General features: G+C 48.0%; 7 protein-coding genes across 7 annotated transcripts; 5 read left to right on the forward strand and 2 right to left on the reverse strand.

Annotated features, from left to right (window-relative positions):
- The first annotated feature begins 2,856 nt into the window (after positions 1–2,856).
- On the forward strand, positions 2,857–3,293 carry LOC108029036 (tenecin-3-like). The gene has a single exon (XM_017101086.2). The coding sequence runs from the start codon at positions 2,899–2,901 to the stop codon at positions 3,205–3,207; it is 309 nt and encodes a 102-aa protein (XP_016956575.1). The 5' UTR covers positions 2,857–2,898; the 3' UTR covers positions 3,208–3,293.
- Positions 3,294–6,272: 2,979 nt separating this feature from the next.
- LOC108028974 (neuropeptide-like protein 33) lies at positions 6,273–6,778 on the forward strand. Its single transcript, XM_017101013.3, has one exon. It carries the CDS (start codon positions 6,334–6,336, stop codon positions 6,664–6,666), a length of 333 nt encoding a protein of 110 aa, XP_016956502.1. The 5' UTR covers positions 6,273–6,333; the 3' UTR covers positions 6,667–6,778.
- A 2,427-nt stretch (positions 6,779–9,205) lies between these two features.
- Positions 9,206–9,806, forward strand: LOC108028972 (cuticle collagen 2). Its single transcript, XM_017101012.3, has one exon. It carries the CDS (start codon positions 9,250–9,252, stop codon positions 9,709–9,711), a length of 462 nt encoding a protein of 153 aa, XP_016956501.1. The 5' UTR covers positions 9,206–9,249; the 3' UTR covers positions 9,712–9,806.
- Positions 9,807–11,658: 1,852 nt separating this feature from the next.
- Positions 11,659–13,282, forward strand: LOC108028992 (gustatory and odorant receptor 21a). Its single transcript, XM_017101033.2, has 4 exons — positions 11,659–12,422; positions 12,571–12,628; positions 12,684–12,887; positions 12,953–13,282. Exons 1-4 carry the CDS (start codon positions 11,671–11,673, stop codon positions 13,280–13,282), a joined length of 1,344 nt encoding a protein of 447 aa, XP_016956522.1. The 5' UTR covers positions 11,659–11,670.
- Positions 13,283–13,392: 110 nt separating this feature from the next.
- Positions 13,393–14,500, reverse strand: LOC108029019 (ryncolin-1). The gene is made up of 3 exons (XM_017101064.2): positions 14,370–14,500; positions 13,729–14,310; positions 13,393–13,614 (listed from the first exon to the last, which is right to left on the reverse strand). Exons 1-3 carry the CDS (start codon positions 14,498–14,500, stop codon positions 13,488–13,490), a joined length of 840 nt encoding a protein of 279 aa, XP_016956553.1. The 3' UTR covers positions 13,393–13,487.
- Positions 14,501–14,954: 454 nt separating this feature from the next.
- LOC108029195 (xylulose kinase) lies at positions 14,955–16,850 on the forward strand. Its single transcript, XM_017101371.3, has one exon. It carries the CDS (start codon positions 15,059–15,061, stop codon positions 16,778–16,780), a length of 1,722 nt encoding a protein of 573 aa, XP_016956860.1. The 5' UTR covers positions 14,955–15,058; the 3' UTR covers positions 16,781–16,850.
- LOC108029194 (cGMP-dependent protein kinase, isozyme 1) lies at positions 16,778–21,708 on the reverse strand. The gene is made up of 5 exons (XM_017101370.3): positions 21,427–21,708; positions 19,005–19,381; positions 17,462–18,907; positions 17,211–17,396; positions 16,778–17,053 (listed from the first exon to the last, which is right to left on the reverse strand). Exons 1-5 carry the CDS (start codon positions 21,565–21,567, stop codon positions 16,891–16,893), a joined length of 2,313 nt encoding a protein of 770 aa, XP_016956859.1. The 5' UTR covers positions 21,568–21,708; the 3' UTR covers positions 16,778–16,890.
- Between the last annotated feature and the right edge of the window lie 1,329 nt (positions 21,709–23,037).

A 23,037-nucleotide genomic window follows, 5' to 3' on the forward strand; every position in this document is an offset into this window, starting at 1 on the left:
ATAACATATATTTGCCGAGGGGGAGGGCATACATAACCCGCATCCCGAAGCGGGGCAAAAACCAGAGCCAGCTCGGGATGGCCATAAACTGGCAAATTGTATGCAAATAAAAACAGAGCAGAGGCGAAACGAAACGAAACGAGAAGAAACGCAGTGCCGCAAGACAGGCCAAGTAGCACCCCCACACCACACTATACCATGCCATACCACCCTATAAAGTGAAAAGTGGAAAACCAACAAACAGCTGAAGCGATGGAACTGCTGACGCTGCAGCCGCTGAATTTGAATCTGAGTCTGAAGCCCCATAAAACAAGAGGAGGACGAGTTCCGGGGCAGGGATTTGACCGAGGAAGTACGAGGGGAAACTTGCTCGACGACAACTTTTTATTAACTCTTTGGCTTGCCGGCTCTGTGGACATATCCTCCTTTTGGCCCACTGACCGCCCGCCTGGGTTTCCCATTGTCCTCCGGCGCCAATTGGCAAAAACCCAAGGCGCAGACACAAAAAGGATTCGAGCAGCGAGCACAACAACTTGTTGTCGGTCTTTGCCCAAGCCAAATGCAAATCCATGGCCCACTGAGATCCCTTGGCAAAAATCGGGGTAGGCCAACTAAATGAAGAACCCTTGGCGGCCCAAAATCAAGCTGGAAATGTGTTCCGCTGGCATACCGAATGTTTGTCCTGGTTAAAGTGATTAAAGCCATTTGCATTTATTATTGCAGAAAATGTAACAGAAATATTTTTATAATATTTTTTTGTCTTCCGGATTGGACAGAACTTTATGAACTATTGTTGCACTAACCAGTTCTTAGATTTTCTTAGTAAAATCTTGTAGGTTATTGTAATCTTTATTTAATGGTCAGAATGGCCTGACGAAAAAATAAATCCTTACCAAAGTGTGAGGCAATATAAAAACAAGCTGGCACACTCATTTATTTTTATAGTATTCATGGCTTTCGATAAGAGAGCCCCAGTTCTTCCCCCAATGATGTCAATTTCATAGCCATTTTCCCTTTCACACTCTAAGGTTCTCTGCAATGTCTCTGCCAAACAGAGTTTGGATCTTATAGGTAAGAACTGGTATATGGATCTTCTCATGATCTTTGGATTTGAAGTACAAGCAAATAAATATAAGCGGAAAAATTATTCCTAAAAAGAATATTTATGTCGTCTTAGAGGATCTGCAGAGCATTACCTCTTCGATGACCAAGACAAGTTTCCCGGCTTATTGTTTTCTTCATTTGGCCGCTTGTTGACATCGCCCCCCGCACAAGGACAATAAGGAGCAAGTGCAGGGCTGCGGAGACTGGGCCAAACAATTGTATTGATTTAGGCCAAGTCCGGCACATCTGACATATGTTACACATGCCGCAAGCGCGGTCAGTCCTGGTGGTCCTGGTGGAAATTGTATTTGGCCCGGCTAAGAGGCTTCGGGCCCGGCTTTAATATACCAAAATGCCGAAGTGGGCGGAGGGTCGGGCCGCGCAGTCTGTCTGCTCCAGTTTAATCGCATTTAGCTCATTTAGCGGCAAATTGAATTTGCCAACGTCACAGGCCGACCCTCAACTCAACAAAACCCCTGAATAGGCCCCGTCGAAAATGAGAAATTCAATTAAAATCAAATTTTTACAACAACTCCCGCCCCGAGACGTCTTTAAACGGATTTTCAGTTACAATTTCATCGCTTTAACGCAGAAATCGAAGCGGGATAAATAGGCAGGAATAATTGAGGGGCTGCTGGTGCCATCGAGGCATCATTCCATCACTCCATCATTTCATCAGGCCCCAAGCCCAGACGTTATCGTAATCCCAGTTCCACCCACCTCCCCCTGAGGGAGGAAAACCCCCGGATAATCGCCTCAGTTTCCATTGCGGCCCACAAAATTTTTATGCGTGGCAACATTTTTTGCGCCTTGGCCTTAGTTTTCGCACAGGCCACCGTTCGCGATTAGCTTTGGTCATGGATGGACTCGTCATGGTCATTGGTGGGGAGGGATGGGATGCTAGATCCTGGGGAGAGAGTAGATGGAGCAGAAGCAAAGGCTTCGCCGCAGTGGCGCGGGCGATAATTAGGACTCAAAATCCTAGCCCCGAAGATGATTTATGATGCCAGCGCTGCTGGAGTTCATTGCTGGCTAATTTATTACATTCCCGCCGTAAGGGATCAGCGATTTCCCAACTCCAACCAGCGCCACCACCCACACACTCCCGAAGCCAATAGTCTCTCACTTGAACAGTAACTTAGATATAATTAAGTGGCCACTGAACTTGACTCCGTCTTGTCTTCATAAATTGAACTTGGAATTGGCCAAGACACGGAAAACATGGTCTTCGACCTTCAGATTACTTTAAAATATGTTTTTAGTTATTATAAGCTGAAATTCCTAAGCCCTTTTTAATGATTTTTTGACAAAAACTACACTTTAGAATGTCTTATGCATTCCAGCATCCACGTGCCGTCCATAAATGTTAAAGAAAAATCTAAAACTAAAAGCAAATAGCAAACGAATCAACACAAAATGGTTAAACAAAAACCAGCAAATAGAAAACAAAAATGGAAGCCTAGAACCAGAAGCAGAACTTTCATAACCGAGTCCAAAGCAGCTGCTTTGAAACTCAAAGAAGGCAAATGAGTCAGTCAATGCAAAACATTTGTACTTTTTCAAGACCGAGACACCACAGAAGCAGACCCTTTTTGTTGTACTTCGGTTTTTTCCAATTACCCCAGACATTTGTTTGATGTCTTGCTGATGATGACGTAGCCGGGCAGCAGCTGTTTTTGAGTGGACTTCCCTGGGAAAAACGGAAAATTAAGAGAATATAAAAGCGCTTTGGCAGTGGGAAAAGGTATCACAAGCAGAGTTTCCACCGAGCTAACCAAACCTACCAAAGAGAAAATGCGTTCCTTCATCCTGATTGCCCTCTTCGCCCTGATTGCCGTGGCTGCTGCCCAGGGAGGACCTCAAGAAGGACCACAGGGTGGACAGCAAGGTGGACAACCAGGTGGCCAGGAAGGACCTCAGGATGGTCAGCAGGGCGGTCAACAAGGAGGACCCCAGGGGGGACAGCAGGGAGATCAGCAGCAAGAAGGTCCTGGCGGTCCATGGGGTCTGCCCCCGAACGGAACAGTCTCCTCCAACAGCACAACCTCAACCATCGAGGCCAGCACCACTGAGGCCAGCTCCACAGAGGCTTCCTCTGCCTAGAATATAGCAAGATCATTATCTGAAGCCAATTTCGGGCTTGCTGCAGTTCCTTATACTTAAAGTTAATAAAAGTTATTCGAAGAAAATTATATTTTATTATTGCCTGAAGACGAAAACTTCCATTTCCTGAATGGGAAAAATATTAGCTTTAAAATTGATTTGGGTTTTATAGAACAGAAAAGATAATACTACATTATCCCTTTACATAGTCGTACATACTTCTTTAGTTTGTTAGTTGGTGTAAATCACTTACTAAACATTTTTTAGCTATGCTTTCTCAAATTAATTTCCAAGGATCTATGTTAGCAAACATGTTCAGCTAAGCCCCGCAAATCGTTTAATTAAGTCCCAGCTCAGCGCCAAAAACGTGTTATGCAGAGCCAGCAATTGACGCTAAAAAGTATGCAACACTTTTGTGCTGCAGCTAAAAACCACTTTAGGGCAAATCCCAGGAATGCCAGCTCCACTCCCATCCCCCGAGAATCTCCGCAAATTGCCACTAAAAGAGTTCCCACTTCCCTGCTCCTTCCTTCGAAATCTGCGACAAACAGCAGTTGCAAACGGCGGCGGGAAAGCGGGAAAAGGGGAAAGTCTGGGGGAAAACGCATATGCGGTGGCTCATGAAATGCAGTACAAAGTCGTCTTCCTCATCCACTCGCTGCTCAGCGAAGCGGCCACTTTCAGTGCACTGAAGTGTTTTCCCGCAGGGGGAGGCGGGGGTTGCTTGGTGGCCAGTGGGCGGTAGGTGGTGGTACGTCAGCTGTGGACCGGCGAAATGATCAATTGATTTGCATGCCCCACTGCGAGCGAGCGGACACCAGAGTGCAGTGCAAAGGCGCTTTAAGCTAGTCCTGCCATTGACTGGACTCTGCGGCAGGGCTTACCCCACAGAGATCCATAAGCGGTTAACCCATTGCGGCCGAAGAGTATCATAAAATGTTTGCCATAGAAGTTGCACATTAATTAATTAACTCCCAGATGTGCATAAAAAGTGTGTTGAATAGAGAACAATTTTTTGGGCATGGGTTATAATACAGGTTGCATTTTAAAACTCTTTTATTAAATTCCGCTTTGAACGGTGGGATTTTTTGGATACGGTTTTCTTTAAATCATTACTTCTGGACATTATTTATAAAAGCTTCTTAAAGTATGCAACAGATTTATTTCGAGAAGTGTAACGGCAAATTTTGGATTCGTTGCATACTTTTAAACACATTTTTAAGTGTTTTGAAAAATCCAAATATAAAAGCAAAATATCAGTTAGAAAATAATATTTCCCAAGAGAACCCACCTCATTCAAGTGACTAGGAATCAAATGTGGTCCCGGCCAGCATTGATTTATTTCAGGCTCCATGATCCGCGGGGTCACAGGTGGGTTAAGCCAGCTGCCACATGCGAGTGGGGCACATTGAGCAAGTGGGGCGCACTGAGGAAAGGCAGGCAAAACAGCTCGCTGGGGAACTGTAAATCACGTCGAGCGCAGAGCGCAAATTGGTTAGTGAAACACATGAACCATTCATCAGGGGGAAGGAGGAAAAGCAGGGGAGGATCGGGGACTCGCCCACTCACACACATCAGTTGGCAGCCGACTAAAATCGCGCTTTTGAAAAATGGAAGCAACTGCAAAAGTACAGGAGCACAGAACATACGCAGAAATACGAAAGTAGCAAATGTAATCTGCAGGGGGCCAAAAAGGAGGTGCGGAGGGAGGGCTTCGGAGCGGAAGGTGCACGGAAATCATATTATCCTTAGGTGGAATTAGTTGCTCCTTGCCAAATCAGAGAAAAAAAAAAAAATTCCGAGTTTAAGTCGAGCATTCTCTACTAACTTACTTAGAAGTTCTGCCAAAAGTTCCCATGAAACTTGTAAAAAATCAAATCTTTCTTATGAAATGAGTAATACGACGTCATATTATATCAGTTCAACATTCAAGTCTGTTGTGAATTTCATAGCTCTTACTAGAATTACCAGATTTTTTCGCGTGCATTGGCCAACGCAGCAGGAAGTTCTATCCAACTTAACTCAACTTGAGTCAAGTCATCGCTTTCTTTACTGAGCCCCAGCTTTCCTTCATACACTTTGCCAGCACAAATTGAAAGGAAAACACATCCTGGCTTCCTGCACCGGCGGCAGCAACAAAAGCGGAAAAATCAGGATGAGCAGCAGTCGCGCTGAAATGCAGCAAATGAAATTTTCCAAGGCCGAAGCGATCGAAGTGAAATTGAAAAAATAATCATAAATATTGCATGCAGCTTGGCTGGGCTCTTTTCGCCATCTATTTTTTAGCCGCACTTGGTTTTCATTTTCCGCATATTTCTTTTTTGCCGATTATGCGGCGCAAAGTGAATATGCAGGCAGCGCCGGTTAAGTATACGCCGCGTGGGCTCTGCCAGAGTTGAGCCCGAAATCGCACAAGCCGCTTCATGTCATCCCGGCTCAGTTCCGGCTGGAAATGAGTCAGCTTGGGAGGGGTTCGGGGATTTCGGGAGCTGGCGGCCTCATCTCTGCCATATTTACACGGCACTCCACTTCTCTGACGATGCCGGCGCGGGCAGGGAATATTCTAAAACGCTTCGTGTGAGAATATTTTCAGGGCGGAAAACAAGGTCAGAGGGCTAAAGGTGAACCTATCGACTGCCAGCGTATCTAGTAATTTGATCGCACTTACTGTATTTCTTTTGTAACATTTTCCATTTTATTTTTGTAGCAATTTCTCCAACAGGAGATGACTCAAGCCAAATTATTGCTGTCACAACATGTGTTTTTTCACCTGGTTGTCTTTACGAAAATATTATTATTACATAAAGAACAGATAAGCACACACATTTCGTAAACCGAAAACAAATCAGAAGTTATTGATAGTTGACGCACACAAGGTAAATTAGTCAGTGGTAAACAGTAAACATTTTGTTCAGGCTTCAACATCTCTTTCTGTCTGGTTTTCGGTTTTACCAAATTACCACAGACGTTTGTTGATTTCTGTGACGTCGCCTGAGCAGCAGCTGTTTTGGCTGGTATTTGTCTGGGCCTAATGGAAAATTTTGGGAATATAAAAGCGCATTGGCAGAGGGAAAAGGTATCACAAGCAGAGTTTTCACCGAGCTAACCAAACCTACCAAAGAGAAAATGCGTTCCTTCATCCTGATTGCCCTCTTCGCCCTGATTGCCGTGGCTGCCGCCCAGGGAGGACCCCAAGGAGGACCCCTAGGAGGACCACAAGGTGGCCAGGGAGGACCTCAGGATGGTCAGCAGGGCGGTCAGCAAGGAGGTCCCCAGGGAGGACCCCAGGGAGGACCCCAGGGAGGTCCCCAGAACGGCCAGCAGGGTGGTCAGCAGCAGGGAGGTCCTGGAGGCCCTTGGGGTCTGCCTCCGAATGGAACAGTCTCCTCCAACAGCACTACTTCAACCACCGAGGCCAGCACCACTGAGGCCAGCTCCACCGAGTCTTCCTCAGCTTAGAATCAGCTGGATCACACACGATTATTTAGTAACTTTGGCTGTTATCCTTCCTGCAAAGAAATAAAATGAATTAAGAATTTGCAAAATAACAAAATTTGTTTTAAACAACTAATTGTATAACTTTGTACATAACTTATAGAGGCGTCTAAAAGTATGCACCGCTATTGTTTGGTAGGAACAACAGTATCAAAAATATTGTTGCATACTTTTTGCCACCTGCCAGTACATTTAAGGCTACTGAATCTACTACATGACGTGGAGTAACCAATACCAAAGGGAAAATCATCTGATAACCAGCTAAACAACATACCCAGCAGATCCCTAAGTACACGACTACTTTTAGTAGACTAAGAGGTGTTACAAGCGCCAAACGCTGAACAAGGAGAACCGCTTAAAGCGCTCGGGGCTGTTTCGGCATTTAACGGAAAAAGTTTTGCCATTCACCGACACACCTCCCCCCACTTTCTTTTTCCCGTCCGCCGAGCTCGACTCTTTAACATGGTGAAAATTAAAAGTTAAATGCGCAAAGTCAATAAAAGCCGGCGTTGGCGATGGCGATGGCGACGGCGATACTAACAAATGGAAGCAAGAACGCGGCAGTTGGGAAATCCTTTAATGCCATCGCATTTGCATGGCAATATAGACTTTGGGGAAGTGGAAGAGCGGGGAAATGTGGAAAGGGGGTGATCCATCGGGGACAATAGCTCGCCTCTTTGTGTCTTTTGTGCGGCACTTGCGACTGTTTGCCCAGAGATAAAAACTCGGTTGGGGGCCCCCTCCCACTCCCCACTAATAAAATGCACTTGCAGTGCTCCTGATTCAGGATCCCAGGCCTTCCAAGGATTCCGTGGGATGGTGGGCGAAATAGGGCGGTCCTTCGCAATGGTTTGCGTTGTCTTTGCCGACTGACTGCCTGCGTTTGCTTTGCTAATTGATGCACTAGGCGCTTGTGTACTTTTCAATTACCAGGCAGCCAAAAAAGAAAAACTTTGGAGCTTAGAGATATAAATCGGGGGGCAGAGCGCCCAGGCAGATGGATTTCCTCCCATAGACAGCTGATTAAACCATCGATTCCCGAGGCCAAAAGGGTGACCGGGATAATTGGAACAGTTTCCGTTCTGCCCGGTTAGCCCCTCTAATTGCAGTTCGGTTGAGCGGAAAACAAAAATCAATTGTGGGAAAATATGCAAAGCGTTTTTAATTAAAAATTTGAAGATCTTGGTCGGCGCTAAGCTCGGCAAATTACAGGGAGCAAACGCACTGGAACGTGGATTATGCCAGAGGCGAAAAATGGGCAAAAGTCGGGGGCTGCACAGTTGTTCAGATTTTTTAATTGCAAATGCAACGCTCATTAAAGCGATAAATTTTCAATGCAAATGAAATTTGCATTTTAATTTCCCCAACCAAGTGGGGGAATAAACAAAAAGGGGCTGGTGGCCCGCAATAAAACGAAATTAGTTTGCTACATTTTCCATTTACGCACATTGAATTATCACTTTCCCCTCGATATAATGCATGTATCATGGGAGCGGGGCCGAATTCTACAGGAAGTGCCTAGTGTGGCCATAGCAAACATGGGGCACTTGCTTTTAGCACTAATTAGTCAATTTATGTCCAATTTGCTAATTTGTGGATGCTATGCTCCAACTACTGTGAATGTAACCCGGTAACGGACCCTGGACATCGGCCACTGGACATCGACATATGTATCCTGCTGGTCCTCGCCGGACACACAGTGCGTATGATTAATGTTTAATTGCATTAGGCAGAGTGCAATCCCCGGCTGCACAGCTAGAAACTGCTTCACATTCAAGTTTGGAAGAGTTGGGATGTTGAATTTATGTTTTTTATTGATAGTCTGCCGGAGCCTTGCCAACAAACCATATTTAATATCATTTCTGTTCATTTTTTACTATTCAATAAAATATAGAAAATATGCTAGTAAAAACTATGGTTATAGCTCATAAAAAGAGATTTCAAAGATTAATCCCTCTTCGAAACTAACTTTCATGTGCATTTGTCATGAGCGCCTTTCAGACCTTGCGAATCCCCCTGACCAAGGCAAATTAAATTAACATTTATTTATTGGTCCTGCATTCGAAGGACCCAATGCAAACTCATAAATTGCATCCGCTGCTGGTCGAGCTGATGAATTACCCGCAAAACCCAATAGAATCGAATCAGAAGGCGACAACTCCATTAGCTATAAAAACCCCCGTGCCACCCACTTTTTGTGGTGGGTGATAAATGGTCCAGTGGACAAACACAAACACGAGCACTAACAAGACGGCAATATTGAAAACGAATCAAGAGCAGCTGCTCTGTGACGCAGGGCAAAACCAGATGAATGGATAGCCACAGCCAGCCAGCGATTTGGAGACCAGCTCAAGAACCTTTGTTTGTCGTCGGTTTCACCAAATTACACCAGACGTTTATTTGATCGCCGGGCAACGTCACTGAAAACTGTTTGAAAGCTGTTTATTCAGTCGGTCCGAATGGAAAGGTGGGAGTATAAAAGGCGGGCGGATCTGGAGTCTAGCTATCACAGTTGAGTTCCACTGAAAGATACCAACACCTGACAAGATGCGCTCCTTCATCATCATCGCTTTCCTCGCCGTGGTTGCCGTGGCCGCCGCTCAAGGTCCCCGCGGACCTCGAGGACCTCGAGGCGGACCTGGTGGTCCAGGTGGTCCGGGTGGTCCAGGTGGTCCAGGTGGTCCAGGTGGACCCCAGGGAGGCCCTGGAGGTCCTGGAGGACCTGGTGGTCCTCAGGGAGGTCCTGGTGGACCTGGTGGTCCTCAGGGAGGTCCTGGAGGCCCTGGTGGTCCTCAGGGAGGTCCCGGTGGTCCTGGAGGACCTCAGGGAGGTCCAGGTGGTCCCGGAGGTCCTGGACCATGGGGTCCGCCACCGAATGCCACCGAGTCCACCACCAGCTCCACCAGCAGCACCAGCAGCACAAGCACCACAACCACGACCACCGAAGCCAGCACCTCCACCAGCACCACGGAGGCCACCACCAGCACCACCACCGACTCCTCTGCTTAAGTTGCCGAGCTCCGGCCAATCTAAAATCCATTTTTGGCTTGTTCTGCTCCGCGCTTCGCTCGATATTAATAAAAGTCTTTTCTGCAAGAAGTAAATCTTTCTCGCATTTTCTCAGATATATTTCGCGCCAGATACTGGCACTCCGCCTACAGGGAGAGAAATTATGGGATAAAAAAAGATATAGTTGGGTTTATATTTCGGGATGAACTGTGCAAACCTAAGCTTCGTTTCGAATATAAAATTGGATTGGATTTCCTCTCACTTACCGATTGGAATTTCAAAAATGAGGATTATCTTTCCTATCTCCCTAAGGCAAGGAAATTCTCTCAGTGCACCTCCTTGATGGATGGCGCGCTAAGGCGGTGGAGGAGCAAAAAGGGGAATGCCTGCCGAGGGATTCGGAAATCGAAATGTAACTTGTTCGCCAAGGCCGCCTGGTGGTTGTGGGTGACAGCCGGCAGCCATGGGAGATTCGCTCGGTTCCTTGACACTTGGAGGAGACACGTCCCGGCAAAAAGGACGTGGCAGCAACCAAAGCCCTCAAATCCATGGATGCGCTGCAGTTCTTTAAGCCGCCGCAAGGGATGGAGCTGCGCCAGCAATTTTTAAATGTGCAACTGGCTTCTGCCCTTTTTACTAGGCTGCAATTATGTCATGGGCATAAAAAACCAGCTAAACACTTTATTTATGCAGTCCCGCTTGTCGTTTGTCTTGAAAGTTTTCGCATTAAACGAGCTGAGTTTGCCAAACTATGTGCAATGAAAATGAGTTTCGGTGCCAAAACAAGGAAACTCGGGCCAAAAAAGGGGAGGAGGGTGAGCTCGCAACAGTTGGCTTCTGGAAGCCCGAAAAGCCGTGAAAACTCTTTAAATGTGCCTCGCAAATTCCAAACATTTTCTCGGGGAAGTCTCGCAGCTCCGACTTGGCTTATCCCAGAGGAGCGGGGAGTTGATCGAGCGGATTTGGTATTATCGTACATCGGGGCCAGAACGGCTGTCATTGCCATGGATTTCCTCTCCACTCTCCACTGACTTTAAGCGCCTTAAGAGCCACTGATGGCGGGCCTTTTGGTATCTGAGGCAGAAATAGATCAAAAGTCAGACCCACACACGGGATGCAGGACCCAGGGGATGGAACAGGGGACAAGGATTGGGTCCAGAACTGGCACAAAGACGTTGGAGGTGGGGATGGGGACTCCGACCCGTTGGTGGCACATTTTTATTGGTCATTAGTGCGAGCCTCTATCGGCATTCGTAAGCATTTACACATCGTTAAACTTTCATTTCCGGCAAATTAAGCGCATTTTATGTACCTTCTCCGTTCGGTCGCCCTCAGCTGGCCAAGAGACCTCCTCCTCCTCCTCCTCCACTGCTGACGGGTCACCCGTTGGTCGGTGTCAGCAGAATGACCACAACAAAGGAACACCGGCAGAAAATAGCACAGTATTTCAAATTTATTGAATATTGGTGGCGAGTGACAATATATTTAACTTCTTTGTATGTCATATATTTTTGTATACTAAACAGTGAGGTGTCATTAAAAATATTTAATTTAATATTATGGTAATATAATATTGGTATAGGGGTATATAAGTACCACTGGAAAAAATAAGTTTGTAATCAGCCTTATAAAGGCGAGCCGCTTTGCTTGTCAGGATATATCATACATTTCTAATTTTTTATCTTCTCCTCTCGTAAATCCTTCTTATTCAAACCCTTCAACTAGGGGGAAAATCATCGGGCACAGTGTTTTCTCCAACTGTAGGAGTGCTTATACCCAACTAGGCTCGTGCTCATGCTCCGGACTTGAGCATATTTAATGGAGGACAAGCAAATGGGCGCCGCCTGCGGGCGTGTCCCTTTCATTGTTTGTCTTTCAATCGAAAGTCAATAGCAAGGCCTGTTGGGGACTATAAAAGGTCGGGCTTTAAGAGACGGCAGGACTTTCCCCGATCGCACGATGTCGTTTTGGGCAGTGAGTCGCGGTCTGACGCCGCCTTCGAAGGTGGTGCCCATGCTGAATCCCAACCAGCGTCAGTTCCTCGAGGACGAGGTGCGCTACCGCGAGAAGCTGAAGCTGATGGCCCGTGGCGACGCCATGGAGGAGGTGTACGTGCGGAAGCAGGAGACCGTGGACGATCCCCTGGAGCTGGACAAGCACGACTCGTTCTACCAGACCACCAAGAGCCTGCTGGTGCTCTTCCAGATAATGGGCGTGATGCCCATCCATCGCAATCCGCCCGAGAAGAACCTTCCCCGCACGGGCTACTCCTGGGGCTCCAAGCAGGTCATGTGGGCCATCTTCATCTACAGCTGCCAGACGACCATCGTGGTGCTGGTCCTCCGCGAGCGGGTGAAGAAGTTCATCACCAGCCCGGACAAGCGCTTCGACGAGGCCATCTACAACGTGATCTTCATCAGCCTGCTCTTCACCAACTTTCTGCTCCCGGTGGCCAGCTGGCGGCACGGCCCCCAGGTGGCCATCTTCAAGAACATGTGGACCAACTACCAGTACAAGTTCTTCAAGACCACCGGCTCGCCGATCGTCTTTCCGAACCTCTACCCACTCACCTGGTCGCTGTGCGTCTTCTCCTGGCTCCTTAGCATCGCCATCAACCTGTCGCAGTACTTCCTGCAGCCGGACTTCAGGCTGTGGTACACATTCGCCTACTACCCCATCATCGCCATGCTGAACTGTTTCTGCAGCCTGTGGTTAGTGTATAAATACCTGGAGGGTTACTACACAGTCATACAAAAAATGAAAACAAAATACCCACACTTCTTGGAAGTAAATTCTGGGATTTCCAAGTGGATCTTTATATTAGTTTTTATCAAACAATTTCTTTTTAAACTACCTTAGGTACATAAACTGCAATGCCTTTGGAACAGCCAGTCGCGCCCTTTCCGATGCCCTTCAGGTAAAATTAAAATATTAAGTTGTATACAAAAAAAGTCTAAATTGGCCAAGTCCAGACAACAATAAGGGGAGAGAAGCCCGCCCAGAAACTGACTGAGTACCGCCACCTGTGGGTGGACCTAAGCCACATGATGCAGCAACTGGGTCGCGCGTACTCGAACATGTACGGGATGTACTGCCTGGTCATCTTTTTCACGACGATCATCGCCACCTACGGCAGCATCAGCGAGATCATCGACCACGGGGCCACCTACAAGGAGGTGGGTGCATTCATATGTCAGACATGGGTCGGGTCATATCATTGCTTTGTATATTAACACTCCAGGTTGGTCTCTTCGTCATCGTGTTCTACTGCATGGGCCTGCTGTACATCATCTGCAACGAGGCCCACTACGCCTCCCGGAAGGTGGGACTCGACTTCCAGACGAAGCTGCTCAACATCAACCTGACCGCCGTGGACGCCGCCACCCAGAAGGAGGTGGAGATGCTCCTGGTGGCCATCAACAAGAACCCGCCCATCATGAACCTGGACGGGTATGCGAACATCAACCGGGAGCTCATCACGACCAACATATCCTTCATGGCCACCTACCTCGTGGTCCTCTTGCAGTTCAAGATCACCGAGCAAAGGCGCATCGGCCAGCAGCAGTCCTAGAATTACCTACTTTTAACAATAAATGTTTGCTATCTTATTATTGGCCTATTGCAGTTAAGAAAGAGAATAAGCATTCTCGTTTATTCTTCAATCCTTGAAATGATTGCCTAAAGAAATTTTTCATTTTAAAAGAACTATTGCCTCCTATGATCACCATTCCAGGAGGATTTTTACAAAGTTTCAGTTTACTTTCTAATAATCCACGTTATGAAGCGGATGAAAGCGGCCTGATCAACATGACGGCATGTTTCATGTTATTCCAATTGCTTTCGAAGTTCCACCAAGTAATGCCGCCATTACCCTGATCCTCGCCGTACAACCCACACAAGTCGCTAAATAATGCGGATAATAAGATAAACAATTCGATAATACAAATGGTTCGGTTAAATATGAATTGTCTTACCAGCCAGGTAGTAGGACAACTTTTGTATAAATTGATTGCTTACCTGTCAAGACAATTACCAAACCACCAAGCTCCAGTAAAGGATTCGGCACAGTTCCCACCCCAAAGGTCGTTATCGCGATCCTTGGTGCTAAACTGCATACTCCTGTGACGACTGAGAGAGTCGCCGAAGTTCCCCGAATATAATCCCAACGATTCCATTGTGTAGTTGTTGCTCTCTGGACCAATTTTAAACGAATCGTAGCGCGCGTAGCCCGCACTACCATTGAAATCCGCCAGGATGACCAGAAGCTCCTGGGGCTCCGACGCCGTCAAGGCGTGTAACTTGTCCAGCCCCATAAAGAACTCGTTGTCCAGATCGCCAAAGCCTTTTTGGTAGTCCTCCCACCCAAGGTAAAAGTCCTGGCTGCCATCGTTGCGACGCAGAAACACCGTCCAACCTCCACCGTGGCTTTCCTGATCGCAGGTCACCTCGAAGGGGTACGCACTGTACTCAGGCAAGCGAACCAAGAGTTTACTGCTGTTGGATGATTCGGCGCAGCTGGTTGGGTAAGTATTTGTCACAAAGCTAACGAAATTTTTGGCCAATCCTTCCAAAATGACTGCCTGACGCTGTTGCTCCTCACTAGCAGATAATAGTTAGATATTTAAAGAAAGTAATCATATTTATAGATGTAGACTCACCGCACTTCAGCTAACTCAGATTTCGGTGCACATGTACAAACGTCAGTTCCATTTGTAATGAATTCAGTTTCGTTTTCAATGGCAATGGCACTTGAAAATACCAGCGAAAATAAAACTCCTAAAAGCAGCATATCTTTACTATAGATCTCTGAGTACTGAGAAAAAGTTTCTTAATAAGCCCATACTTATAGTTTTATAATCTAAATTGTTGTATTTATTTAATGCTTATCTTAAAGATAAAGAAATAGAAGAGATTATATATTGTTTACTTTTTTAGCACTGTGTAGTTCTTAAACGACTTCTCCCTAAGAAGCTAAGAAAGTTTGCATAAATTTATGTTACATAAATATAGAGGGTTGTATTTTTTTTTACTATCTTTATTGTGGGATTAAATAATATAACTTCATATACTTATGTCCCACTGAAAGAAAATTACTTTCTAAATGAGCAGTTTTTAATCCTAAAAGAAACAAAAGCACCATAAACTGTAAATTCCTTTATTTAGAATAGATAACAACTTAAGAATTAAACATCGTTTTGTAACCGCTAAAATATACATTTATATGAATATTAATTTTTGATGTGCTTTATATGCTTGGTATTCACTGTCTTATAACATTTTCCTAAAAAATTTACTACTCCCCTACCAATTTCACCCTACCCTTTAAAACTCAAAGCACTTGTGGAACATGTGCCATCGGCGCAAGCAGGACTACAGTGGCAACAGCTACCTGGGACTCCACCTGGGTACCCAGCTCCTCCGCGCCTTGATCCTCGACTCCAACCTGAAGGTGGCCTACGTGGCGCAGATCCGCTACGACGTCGACCTGCCCGAGTTCAAGACGATCAATGGCATCCTGCCGGAAGGTGAACCGGGTGAGTACCTGGCCAACCCGGTGATGTGGGTAAAGGCGCTGGACATGCTGATGGACTGCCTGGTGAAGCAGGGCGCGGATCTGCACTCAGTGGCCTCGATTGCCGGAGCTGCGCAGCAGCACGGCTGTGTCTTCTGGTCGGACTTGGGCCTCCGGCGTCTGTGCAACCTGAACGCCCACCTGCGGCTCCACGAGCAGCTCAACGAGAGCGCCTTCGAGCTGACCAGGACGCCCACGTGGCGAGATTCGTCCACGGACAAGCAGGTGCACGAAATGGAGCAAGCCGTCGGCGGTCCCGCTGAACTTTCCAGCATAACGGGCTCGAGGGCGTACGCCAGGTTCACGGGCCCCCAGATCCGGAAGATACACACCCAGTGCCCGGAGCACTACGAGCGGACCTCCAGGATCTCCCTGATCAGCAGCTTCTTGGCCTCGCTGCTTATTGGCGGCATGGCCTCCATCGACTTCACAGACGGCTCGGGAATGAATCTGATGGATATTCGGCGGAAGAAGTGGTCGCCCGAGTGCCTGGATGCCTGTGCTCCGGACTTGGCCAGGCGTCTGATGAAACCCATTGCTCCTAACCGGCTGCAAGGCCGCGTTGCGGACTACTATGTGAGGCGATGGAACTTCCGGCCGGACTGCATGGTGGTGGCCTCCGCCGGGAGTAAGGCCTCCGAGCTGGCCGGTCTGCTGGTGGAGAAGGACTTCCTCATGCTGTCGCTGGACACCAGCGATGTGGTGGTGATGCCCCTGAAGAGGGCTCCGCGACTCGAGGATGGCCATGTGATGTGCCATCCCACGAGGACGGACGAGTACATGGGCGTGCTGTGCTTCCACAATGGAGCCCTCACCCGGAAGGCCGTCTGCGAGGAGGTGGCCAATGGCAGTTGGGTGCGCTTCTATGAGATGCTGGGTGACACGCCCCCGGGCAATAATGGAAATGTGGCCGTGCACTTCCGGGACCGAGAGATCATACCCATTGCCCAGGGCATTCTGCGCTGGGATGCCGGCATAGACTTTATGTCGGCGGAGTGTCTGCGGGGTCTTCCGGCCTTTGCCACCCCTGAGATCGAGGTGCGAGCCGTGATCGAGGGTCAAATCATGCACCACTACGCCATCGCCCGCGAGATGGGCTTCCACAAGTCGAAGTACACCAAGGTGATCGTGGTGGGTGAAGATTCCAGGAGCCAGCATGTGCTGCAGATCGTGGCGGACATCTTTGACGCCCCTGTGTACCAGAGATCAGGAGTGGAGGTCAGCCTGCTGGGCTGCGCCTTTCGGGCCAGGTACGCCTTCTACGAGCACCGCGAGTCCAACTGCAACTGCCAATCCTGCAAGATGCCCAAGGGCCGGCAGCCCAGGCTCAGCTACGAGGAGTTCTTCCGGAACATCCCCTCCGGCTTGCACCTGGCTGCGGAGCCCACTCCGGGATCGGAGAAGATATACACACCCCTGATCGCCCGCTGCACCCAGATTTGCCGACTGCTGGCCGCCAAATCCAGCGTGTACTTTTACCACGATGAGGACGAGTAAAAGATATGGCTTTCCTTGTTTCTTTCTACGTTTCTATGCAAATCAATAAAGTATCCTAGAGTAAACTAAAGAGCGATGAAGTACCAAGTCAAGGGGCAGGTGGAACGGGCCTAGAAGTCCGCATCCCAGCCGGAGAGCTCGTCCGGCGGCTCGTTCAAGTCGCAGGGGAAGCGGTCGAAGTAGCGCACGTCCGTCGGGTGGGCGATGGGGCGCACGAAGGGCGGGATCAGCAGCTGGCTGGACAAGCCGTCCCAGTCGAAGCCCAGGAACCACCTGAAAGTGGGGAAATCAATTAAATAGTACTAAGCCCCAATTTACAATATCAAGAATTCGAACTCAATACGTGAAACATAAAATAATGCAGTAAGTATACATAATAGATAGACTATTATCTAGTTTCCTTAAGTAGACTGACTGGGTATTCTCTCACTTGTGTTTCTTGATATCCTGGATGCCACCAGTCTGGTAGCCCAGGCGCTCCGAGGGAACATCGCGGCACAGGCGTTTGATGAGTTGAACGGCCCAACGGGAGATGTGCTTGGGAAAGGCTATCATGTCAATGCCCTTCAGGATGAGGTTGTACGTCTGCATGGGGTCAGGAGCACTGAATGGTGGGCTGTTCCATAAAGATAATCGTTTTTAGGAGAGTTCCGAAAACCATTATTACCTTCTGATACTTACGTTCCGTTTAGCAGCTCATGGATGAGGATGCCCAACGCCCAGTAGTCCACGGCTCGGTCGTGACCCTTGTTCAGGATGATCTCGGGCGCCACGTACTCCGGGGTGCCGCAGAAGGTCCACGTCTTGGCACTCGTTCCGATCTGCTTGGCGAAGCCGAAGTCCACGATCTTCACATAGCCTCGCTCATCCAGCATGAGGTTCTCCGGCTTCAGATCTCGATAGATGATCCCGCGGGCATGGAGGTACTCAAAGGCCTGCAAGACACAGCCAATGATGAACTGCGCCGCGTTGTCCTCGAAGGATCCGCGATCCCGAAGCATCGTCCAGATCTCGCCACCCATACAGGCCTCCAGGAGCATGTAGGCGTACTTCTCGTCCCTGAACGTGCGATACAATCGGCACACGAAGGGACACCTCGAGCTGAGCATGATGTGGCGCTCGCTGAAGATGTGCTCCTCCTGCTTGGTGTCCACAATGTGTTGTTTCTTCAGGCACTTCAAGGCGAAGATATCCACGCTATCCTGATGGTGGGCCTTGACCAGCTCCACGCGACCAAAGCCACCGATGCCCAGGGTGCTGACCACCTCGAGATCAGTGAGCTTAAGATCGGGGAACTCCTGCAGCAGCTCCTCCTTAGGCTCATCATGGCTGCTCTCCCTTGCCTGCTTCATGGCCAGCATCCTGCTCTCATCCCCGTAGTCCTTCTCCTTCAGCTCGCAGAGATCGCCAATCAGTCGTTTGAAAGAGTCCCTGTCCAGGGTGAGGCACTCCACACCTGGAGACAGGGCGATGATGTTGGCCGTTCGCTTGTCCTCGTTGATCAGGGCCTGCTCTCCGAAGTAGTCTCCCCGGGACAGAGTTCGGAGCTCCGTTTCTTCCGGGATGGTGGGGGTCAGCTTCTGGGTCACCCGGACATTGCCCTGCGAGATCAGGAAGAAGCTGTCGCCGGCGGTGCCCTGGCGGATGATGTAGGTGCCCGCGGCGTAGAACTCCAGCTCCAGGACATCCGCAATCTTGGCCAGCAGCTCCTCGCTGAGGTTCTTCAGCAGAGGCACTGATCTGAGGAAGTTCACACTGTTTTCCCTGCGCTGCAGTCCCGTGCACATCATGATCTGCTGAAAGACCCTTCGGTCCAGCACCCACACCCTGGCCGCCTCACTCAGCACCCGAATGGAGGCCGTCCTGGTGCAGTTGTAGAGGATGGCCAGCTCCCCGAAGGCCTTGCCCGGCCCCATCTTGTCCAGCACCTTGCCCTGCTGCATCACCGCAAACTCGCCGGCTGCTGAGACGTACAAGTGGGCACCCACTTCGCCCTCGCGGATCACAAACTCCCCGGCGGCGATGCTTTTGGAGTACATGGAGTCCACCAGTTCGCGCACCTGGGAGGCGTCTATGTTCTTCAGGAAGTCGTTGTCCATGATGGCGTCTTTTATTTGCTGCTTAGCACTGTGGAAGATCAGAATAGTGTATTTTTTTCGTATCAATATAATAGGTTAATTTAAAATAGGATCTACTGTGAAATACAAGAATAGATAAGACTTACCTGAAATCCTTGTCGTATTTGGGAATCGGAATGCTGTAGGACTGCTGCATGGACTGCACGCAGCTCTCGGCGGAGACACCCTGTTTTTTAATCGCAGCGGGCGTGGCCTTGGGTCTGGGGTCCTCCGTCGATGGCGAAGGAGAGGCCGCTGGGGAGCCCGTGGAAAGAGCTGCGGAGTGGGGCAGTGGTCCCAGGGAGAGCGCCTCCAGTGCGAACTCCGGACTGGTGGGCATCACCATGCCGCACGAGCTGCATACGTGCGGATCCCGCTCCCTGCCCTCCTGCTCGCCACACTGCTCCGGCAGAGGGTAGAGCTTCGTCTTGGCCTTCTCGCTCCGGGTGACGTTCAGGTGGTTGGTGGTCTGCTGGAGCACACTCTGGAAGAGAGGAAGGCGGGAAGGAAGATGGGCGTCAGGAGATGGGTGGGATAGGAGCAACAATTGTCATGCGTCGCCCAATCAATTCCCCGGCAATTGTAAGCCAATCAATTGAGGGGCCGCGTGATTCCCTCGACACCCAAGCCCAACTCAATTAGGTGACCCACTGCGGATGGCATTCACATGCTGCCACGATGACAAATCCCGGGATGGAAAGCACGGTGAGCTTTTTCACGTTTTAAATTTAAACATAGATAAATGGAATCTTACATCTTCAATAAGTTTTACTTTGATAAAAGCTAACTCTACCAGATCAAAATGCCAAAATATTACATATTTTTATAGTTGTCTAGCTTGTGCATTTAAAATTTAGTTTTATAGAAGGTATTAAAATGTAAGATAAATAAAGTATAAGACATCGAAAAGATATACTGGCTACTCCATATGTTGCATTCATGGTTTATTTTTCCAACAACTTTTCTCTCCCAGTGTATGCCAATTGGGTGCGTATTTTGTGACTCCCTTATCACAGTCCGCAAATAGAATGCTAAATTTTCCCCTTGGCGGCGTGACCCAAAAACGGCTAGATAAAGTCGTAGCCCAAAGGTAAATCCGAATCCGAGGCGCCTCCCCAGAAAGCCAGAAAGTAGACCTAGTCATAGGGTTCCAGTTTCGGGCTCAGCACTCCAGTTCCACTTCCAGCTCAGAGGGTACACATGATAAGCCGAATGTCAGGGCGAGGTGTTGCCACCTACCACCCCCGCCCAATCGCCCATCTCCCAACGCCAACCTCCAACCACCTTTTGCTTGTTTTCCAAATTATTTGCATAGAAATTAGCATTTCAAAAACACTCTTCATTGGCCCAGCTCACATTTCCTTTTTTTCTCGCTCGCCGCGTTTTATTCGGATTCTGTTTCAGTCTTTTTTGTGTTTTTCGAGATGCGCGTGCTGCCCGGTCGGAACTATATTATCTATGTATCTTTTTGTATTTTTGTTTACCCACAAAGTAATCTGCGGATCTGCGAGATCTGGGGTACCGGAGGGGAATGCTCGAGCTGGAGGTGATCCGGCAATTAGCGACGCACACTCGCGGTGGGATTAGGTGCCGAAGAGCTTTACATCTCGCCAAAGATACAATTCTCCGCGGATGGGGATTTCACTAAGCTAGGAAAATTTTCATTAGGACAGGGAAATGTTTTTGGATGTGCTCAAAAATGTAAGAAAAGTGAAGAGCGTATTCGTTCCACATTTCGAGTTCCGGGAAATGCAAAAGATATTTCTGTTTAAATATATATCTCCTATATACCTCCCACAACCATGATGGCAATTTAAGCCGCCCTCTAATTTATTTAACATTAGCAATTTCGCAGCCACAGCTCTCTGATTTTTACAGCCCCAATTAGTGAGATAATGGAAATTAAATGATTTTCGGCTTCCAGATTGTTTGAGAAGTGGCTACCGAGTATCCGCGAGTCGCAAGTCTCTAACTTCCACTCGTTTCTTTGGGCTATAAAATTGTGCACGACGACGAGATCTCGCCAAGAAGTGCTAATCACTTGGCTCAATAAATCTGCCTCACAGTTTAAATATGTGTGGATGGCCAGCGAGGTGGGAAGGGGGTTGTTAGATAGATATGGATATCTAGCAAGGGCATGGGTTAGCCCCCCTTTCCGGCCCACCTCCCTGCGGTTCAGTGGGGTAGGCATGGTAGACAATATATGGGGTGTATCTGATATCTGGGCAGAGTCTGCTGCTGTTGCCCAGATAACGATGTGATTGCGATAGAGGAGGGGTCGGTGTCTCTCTGTCGGCGTGTGTATTTGCAGATACTTTGTATCTCTGCGATACACAAAGCGAATTCGAATTTAGTCCGAAAAATAGTGCGGTCTGTGTGGAAGCTCCTGAGCTTATCTGAACTTCCAGGGGCAGCAAACAAAACAGAGCAAACAAAGTGATGCGATAGACAGCGATGGATGGCTTTTCCCCATGTTTCCCCTACCTCCATGGTGACTCCACCCCACCTCCTGCCCGTCGCCATTCTCACCTTCAGCTTGTGGATTTCCCGGTGCAGCTTGACCAGCTCGCTTTCCCGACTCCGCACCATTTCCCTCAGGGCCTGCACATCCTTGGTCAGGTTGCTGACGATCGCCTCCCGTTCGCGGTCGGTCATCATTGCCGCGGCCATTTGGTCGAAGGTCACTGGTGTCGAGTCACTGGTTACCCAATCCCCAGATCTACGTTACGGGGTTCTTTATCCAAGGGCTATTCCATTCAGGCGGAGATGCTCCTCCGCTGCGTTTTGCTGGCGGTTTGCGTGCGCGCGCGGTTCGTTGGCGACTGCCATCAGACGGCGATCGACGCGGCGTATACGTGATTTATCAGAGAGAAAGCGAGAGCGACCAGGGGCTGCGATATGAAAGAGCGTCGAAGGCGCAAAAGAGCGATCTCGGCTTATCAGCAGAGTAAATAAAAGCGAAAGAGCAAGGAAAGGAAAATTAAGTGGCTAACAGCAATTTTCATCAATTTTCATTAGAGAAGCTCGTAGACTTCGTTACCCGTTTCATTAATTCCTTTTAACATTAATTGTATCTACAAATAGGCGTTGGGTTAAAGACACATTTAATATATTCTGTCTTAAAAATCAATTGCTTTCACAAAATATAAGAGCGGTAAAGACAAAGGAGTTGGAGTTTTAATTAAAAACAATATATATTTATGAACTCGGTTTTACGGCTCCAATTGTAAGCCTTTAAGCGAGGGTCAGTATTATTTTGACTCACTAACATTTTCAAATACGTATTATTAAAAAGTGAATATAAAAAAGTAAAGCTATCCCTTAAAGACAATTTAATTTGACTACACTGCTGGCCGAAAAACAAAACCCAGCCACAGAAGCCGGGCGTAATTTGATGATGACAGCCAACGCGACATCCACAGGAGGACAACAGGGGCTGATGATGGGTCAAGAGGGGTTAGAAGGGGCTAGAAAGGGGTTGGAAGGGGCTGCAAGGGGCAGGAAGCGACAGGGCAAGGGCAGATGCGAAAGCGAGACCTACAAAGCGTAAAAATGAAAACGAAAATGCGAAATGGCAGCCAGCAGATATGAAAACGAAAGCCAAAGGGTAGGAAACTAAGGGGAACGGATATAGTGGCCATAAGGTAGCCAGCACCCAGGGACCGACCAACAGTCTAGCCCCACTACAGGTCAAATTCCATAACATAACTATCAAAACCAAACTATCTAAAATATGTTGAATAAAAATGTTTTTTTTTCAGTTTTTACAGATTGAAGAGAAGAAATTTGCAATATTTCTATCAAATACGAATAAACCTTGCCTTTATTATTAAATAAAAAATATCTATTACATTTTTCTGTGCTTACAGATAAGTTTTTTTAATATTTTTGCAAAGAAAAAGAAATGTTGCCTTTGGTAGCCAAAGAACCTCTTAAAAGCAAAGAGCGTAAAATATTTTTAACATCAGCGAAGTCCTTAAAAAATTGGATTGGACAATTTATTGGTGTAATCTTACCCCTGATTGCTTACTTTATGTACGAAACTTGAAATTTAAATTTATGTGCACTCGTTCCTGTCTTATTTGTCATTGCGAAAGTTTGAGTTCGGGGGAGCAGCTTGAATGAAAGGCTATGAAAAGC

Source organism: Drosophila biarmipes, chromosome 2L (genome assembly GCF_025231255.1).
Source record: "Drosophila biarmipes strain raj3 chromosome 2L, RU_DBia_V1.1, whole genome shotgun sequence".
Lineage (NCBI taxonomy): Eukaryota > Metazoa > Arthropoda > Insecta > Diptera > Drosophilidae > Drosophila > Drosophila biarmipes.

Bases quoted from the DNA above. Each gene is read 5' to 3' on its own strand.
- LOC108029036 (XM_017101086.2), top strand. From the start codon at position 2,899: ATGCGTTCCTTCATCCTGATTGCCCTCTTCGCCCTGATTGCCGTGGCT.
- LOC108028974 (XM_017101013.3), top strand. From the start codon at position 6,334: ATGCGTTCCTTCATCCTGATTGCCCTCTTCGCCCTGATTGCCGTGGCT.
- LOC108028972 (XM_017101012.3), top strand. From the start codon at position 9,250: ATGCGCTCCTTCATCATCATCGCTTTCCTCGCCGTGGTTGCCGTGGCC.
- LOC108028992 (XM_017101033.2), top strand. From the start codon at position 11,671: ATGTCGTTTTGGGCAGTGAGTCGCGGTCTGACGCCGCCTTCGAAGGTG. The intron at 12,423-12,570 runs GTTAGTGTATAA...AAACTACCTTAG, and splicing joins AACTGTTTCTGCAGCCTGTG to GTACATAAACTGCAATGCCT. The intron at 12,629-12,683 runs GTAAAATTAAAA...GGCCAAGTCCAG, and splicing joins CCCTTTCCGATGCCCTTCAG to ACAACAATAAGGGGAGAGAA.
- LOC108029019 (XM_017101064.2), bottom strand. From the start codon at position 14,500: ATGCTGCTTTTAGGAGTTTTATTTTCGCTGGTATTTTCAAGTGCCATT. The intron at 14,311-14,369 runs GTGAGTCTACAT...ATTATCTGCTAG, and splicing joins TCTGAGTTAGCTGAAGTGCG to TGAGGAGCAACAGCGTCAGG. The intron at 13,615-13,728 runs GTAAGCAATCAA...CGCATTATTTAG, and splicing joins TTTGGTAATTGTCTTGACAG to CGACTTGTGTGGGTTGTACG.
- LOC108029195 (XM_017101371.3), top strand. From the start codon at position 15,059: ATGTGCCATCGGCGCAAGCAGGACTACAGTGGCAACAGCTACCTGGGA.
- LOC108029194 (XM_017101370.3), bottom strand. From the start codon at position 21,567: ATGGCCGCGGCAATGATGACCGACCGCGAACGGGAGGCGATCGTCAGC. The intron at 18,908-19,004 runs GTAAGTCTTATC...GATCTTCCACAG, and splicing joins AAATACGACAAGGATTTCAG to TGCTAAGCAGCAAATAAAAG. The intron at 17,054-17,210 runs GTGAGAGAATAC...CCCCACTTTCAG, and splicing joins CAGGATATCAAGAAACACAA to GTGGTTCCTGGGCTTCGACT.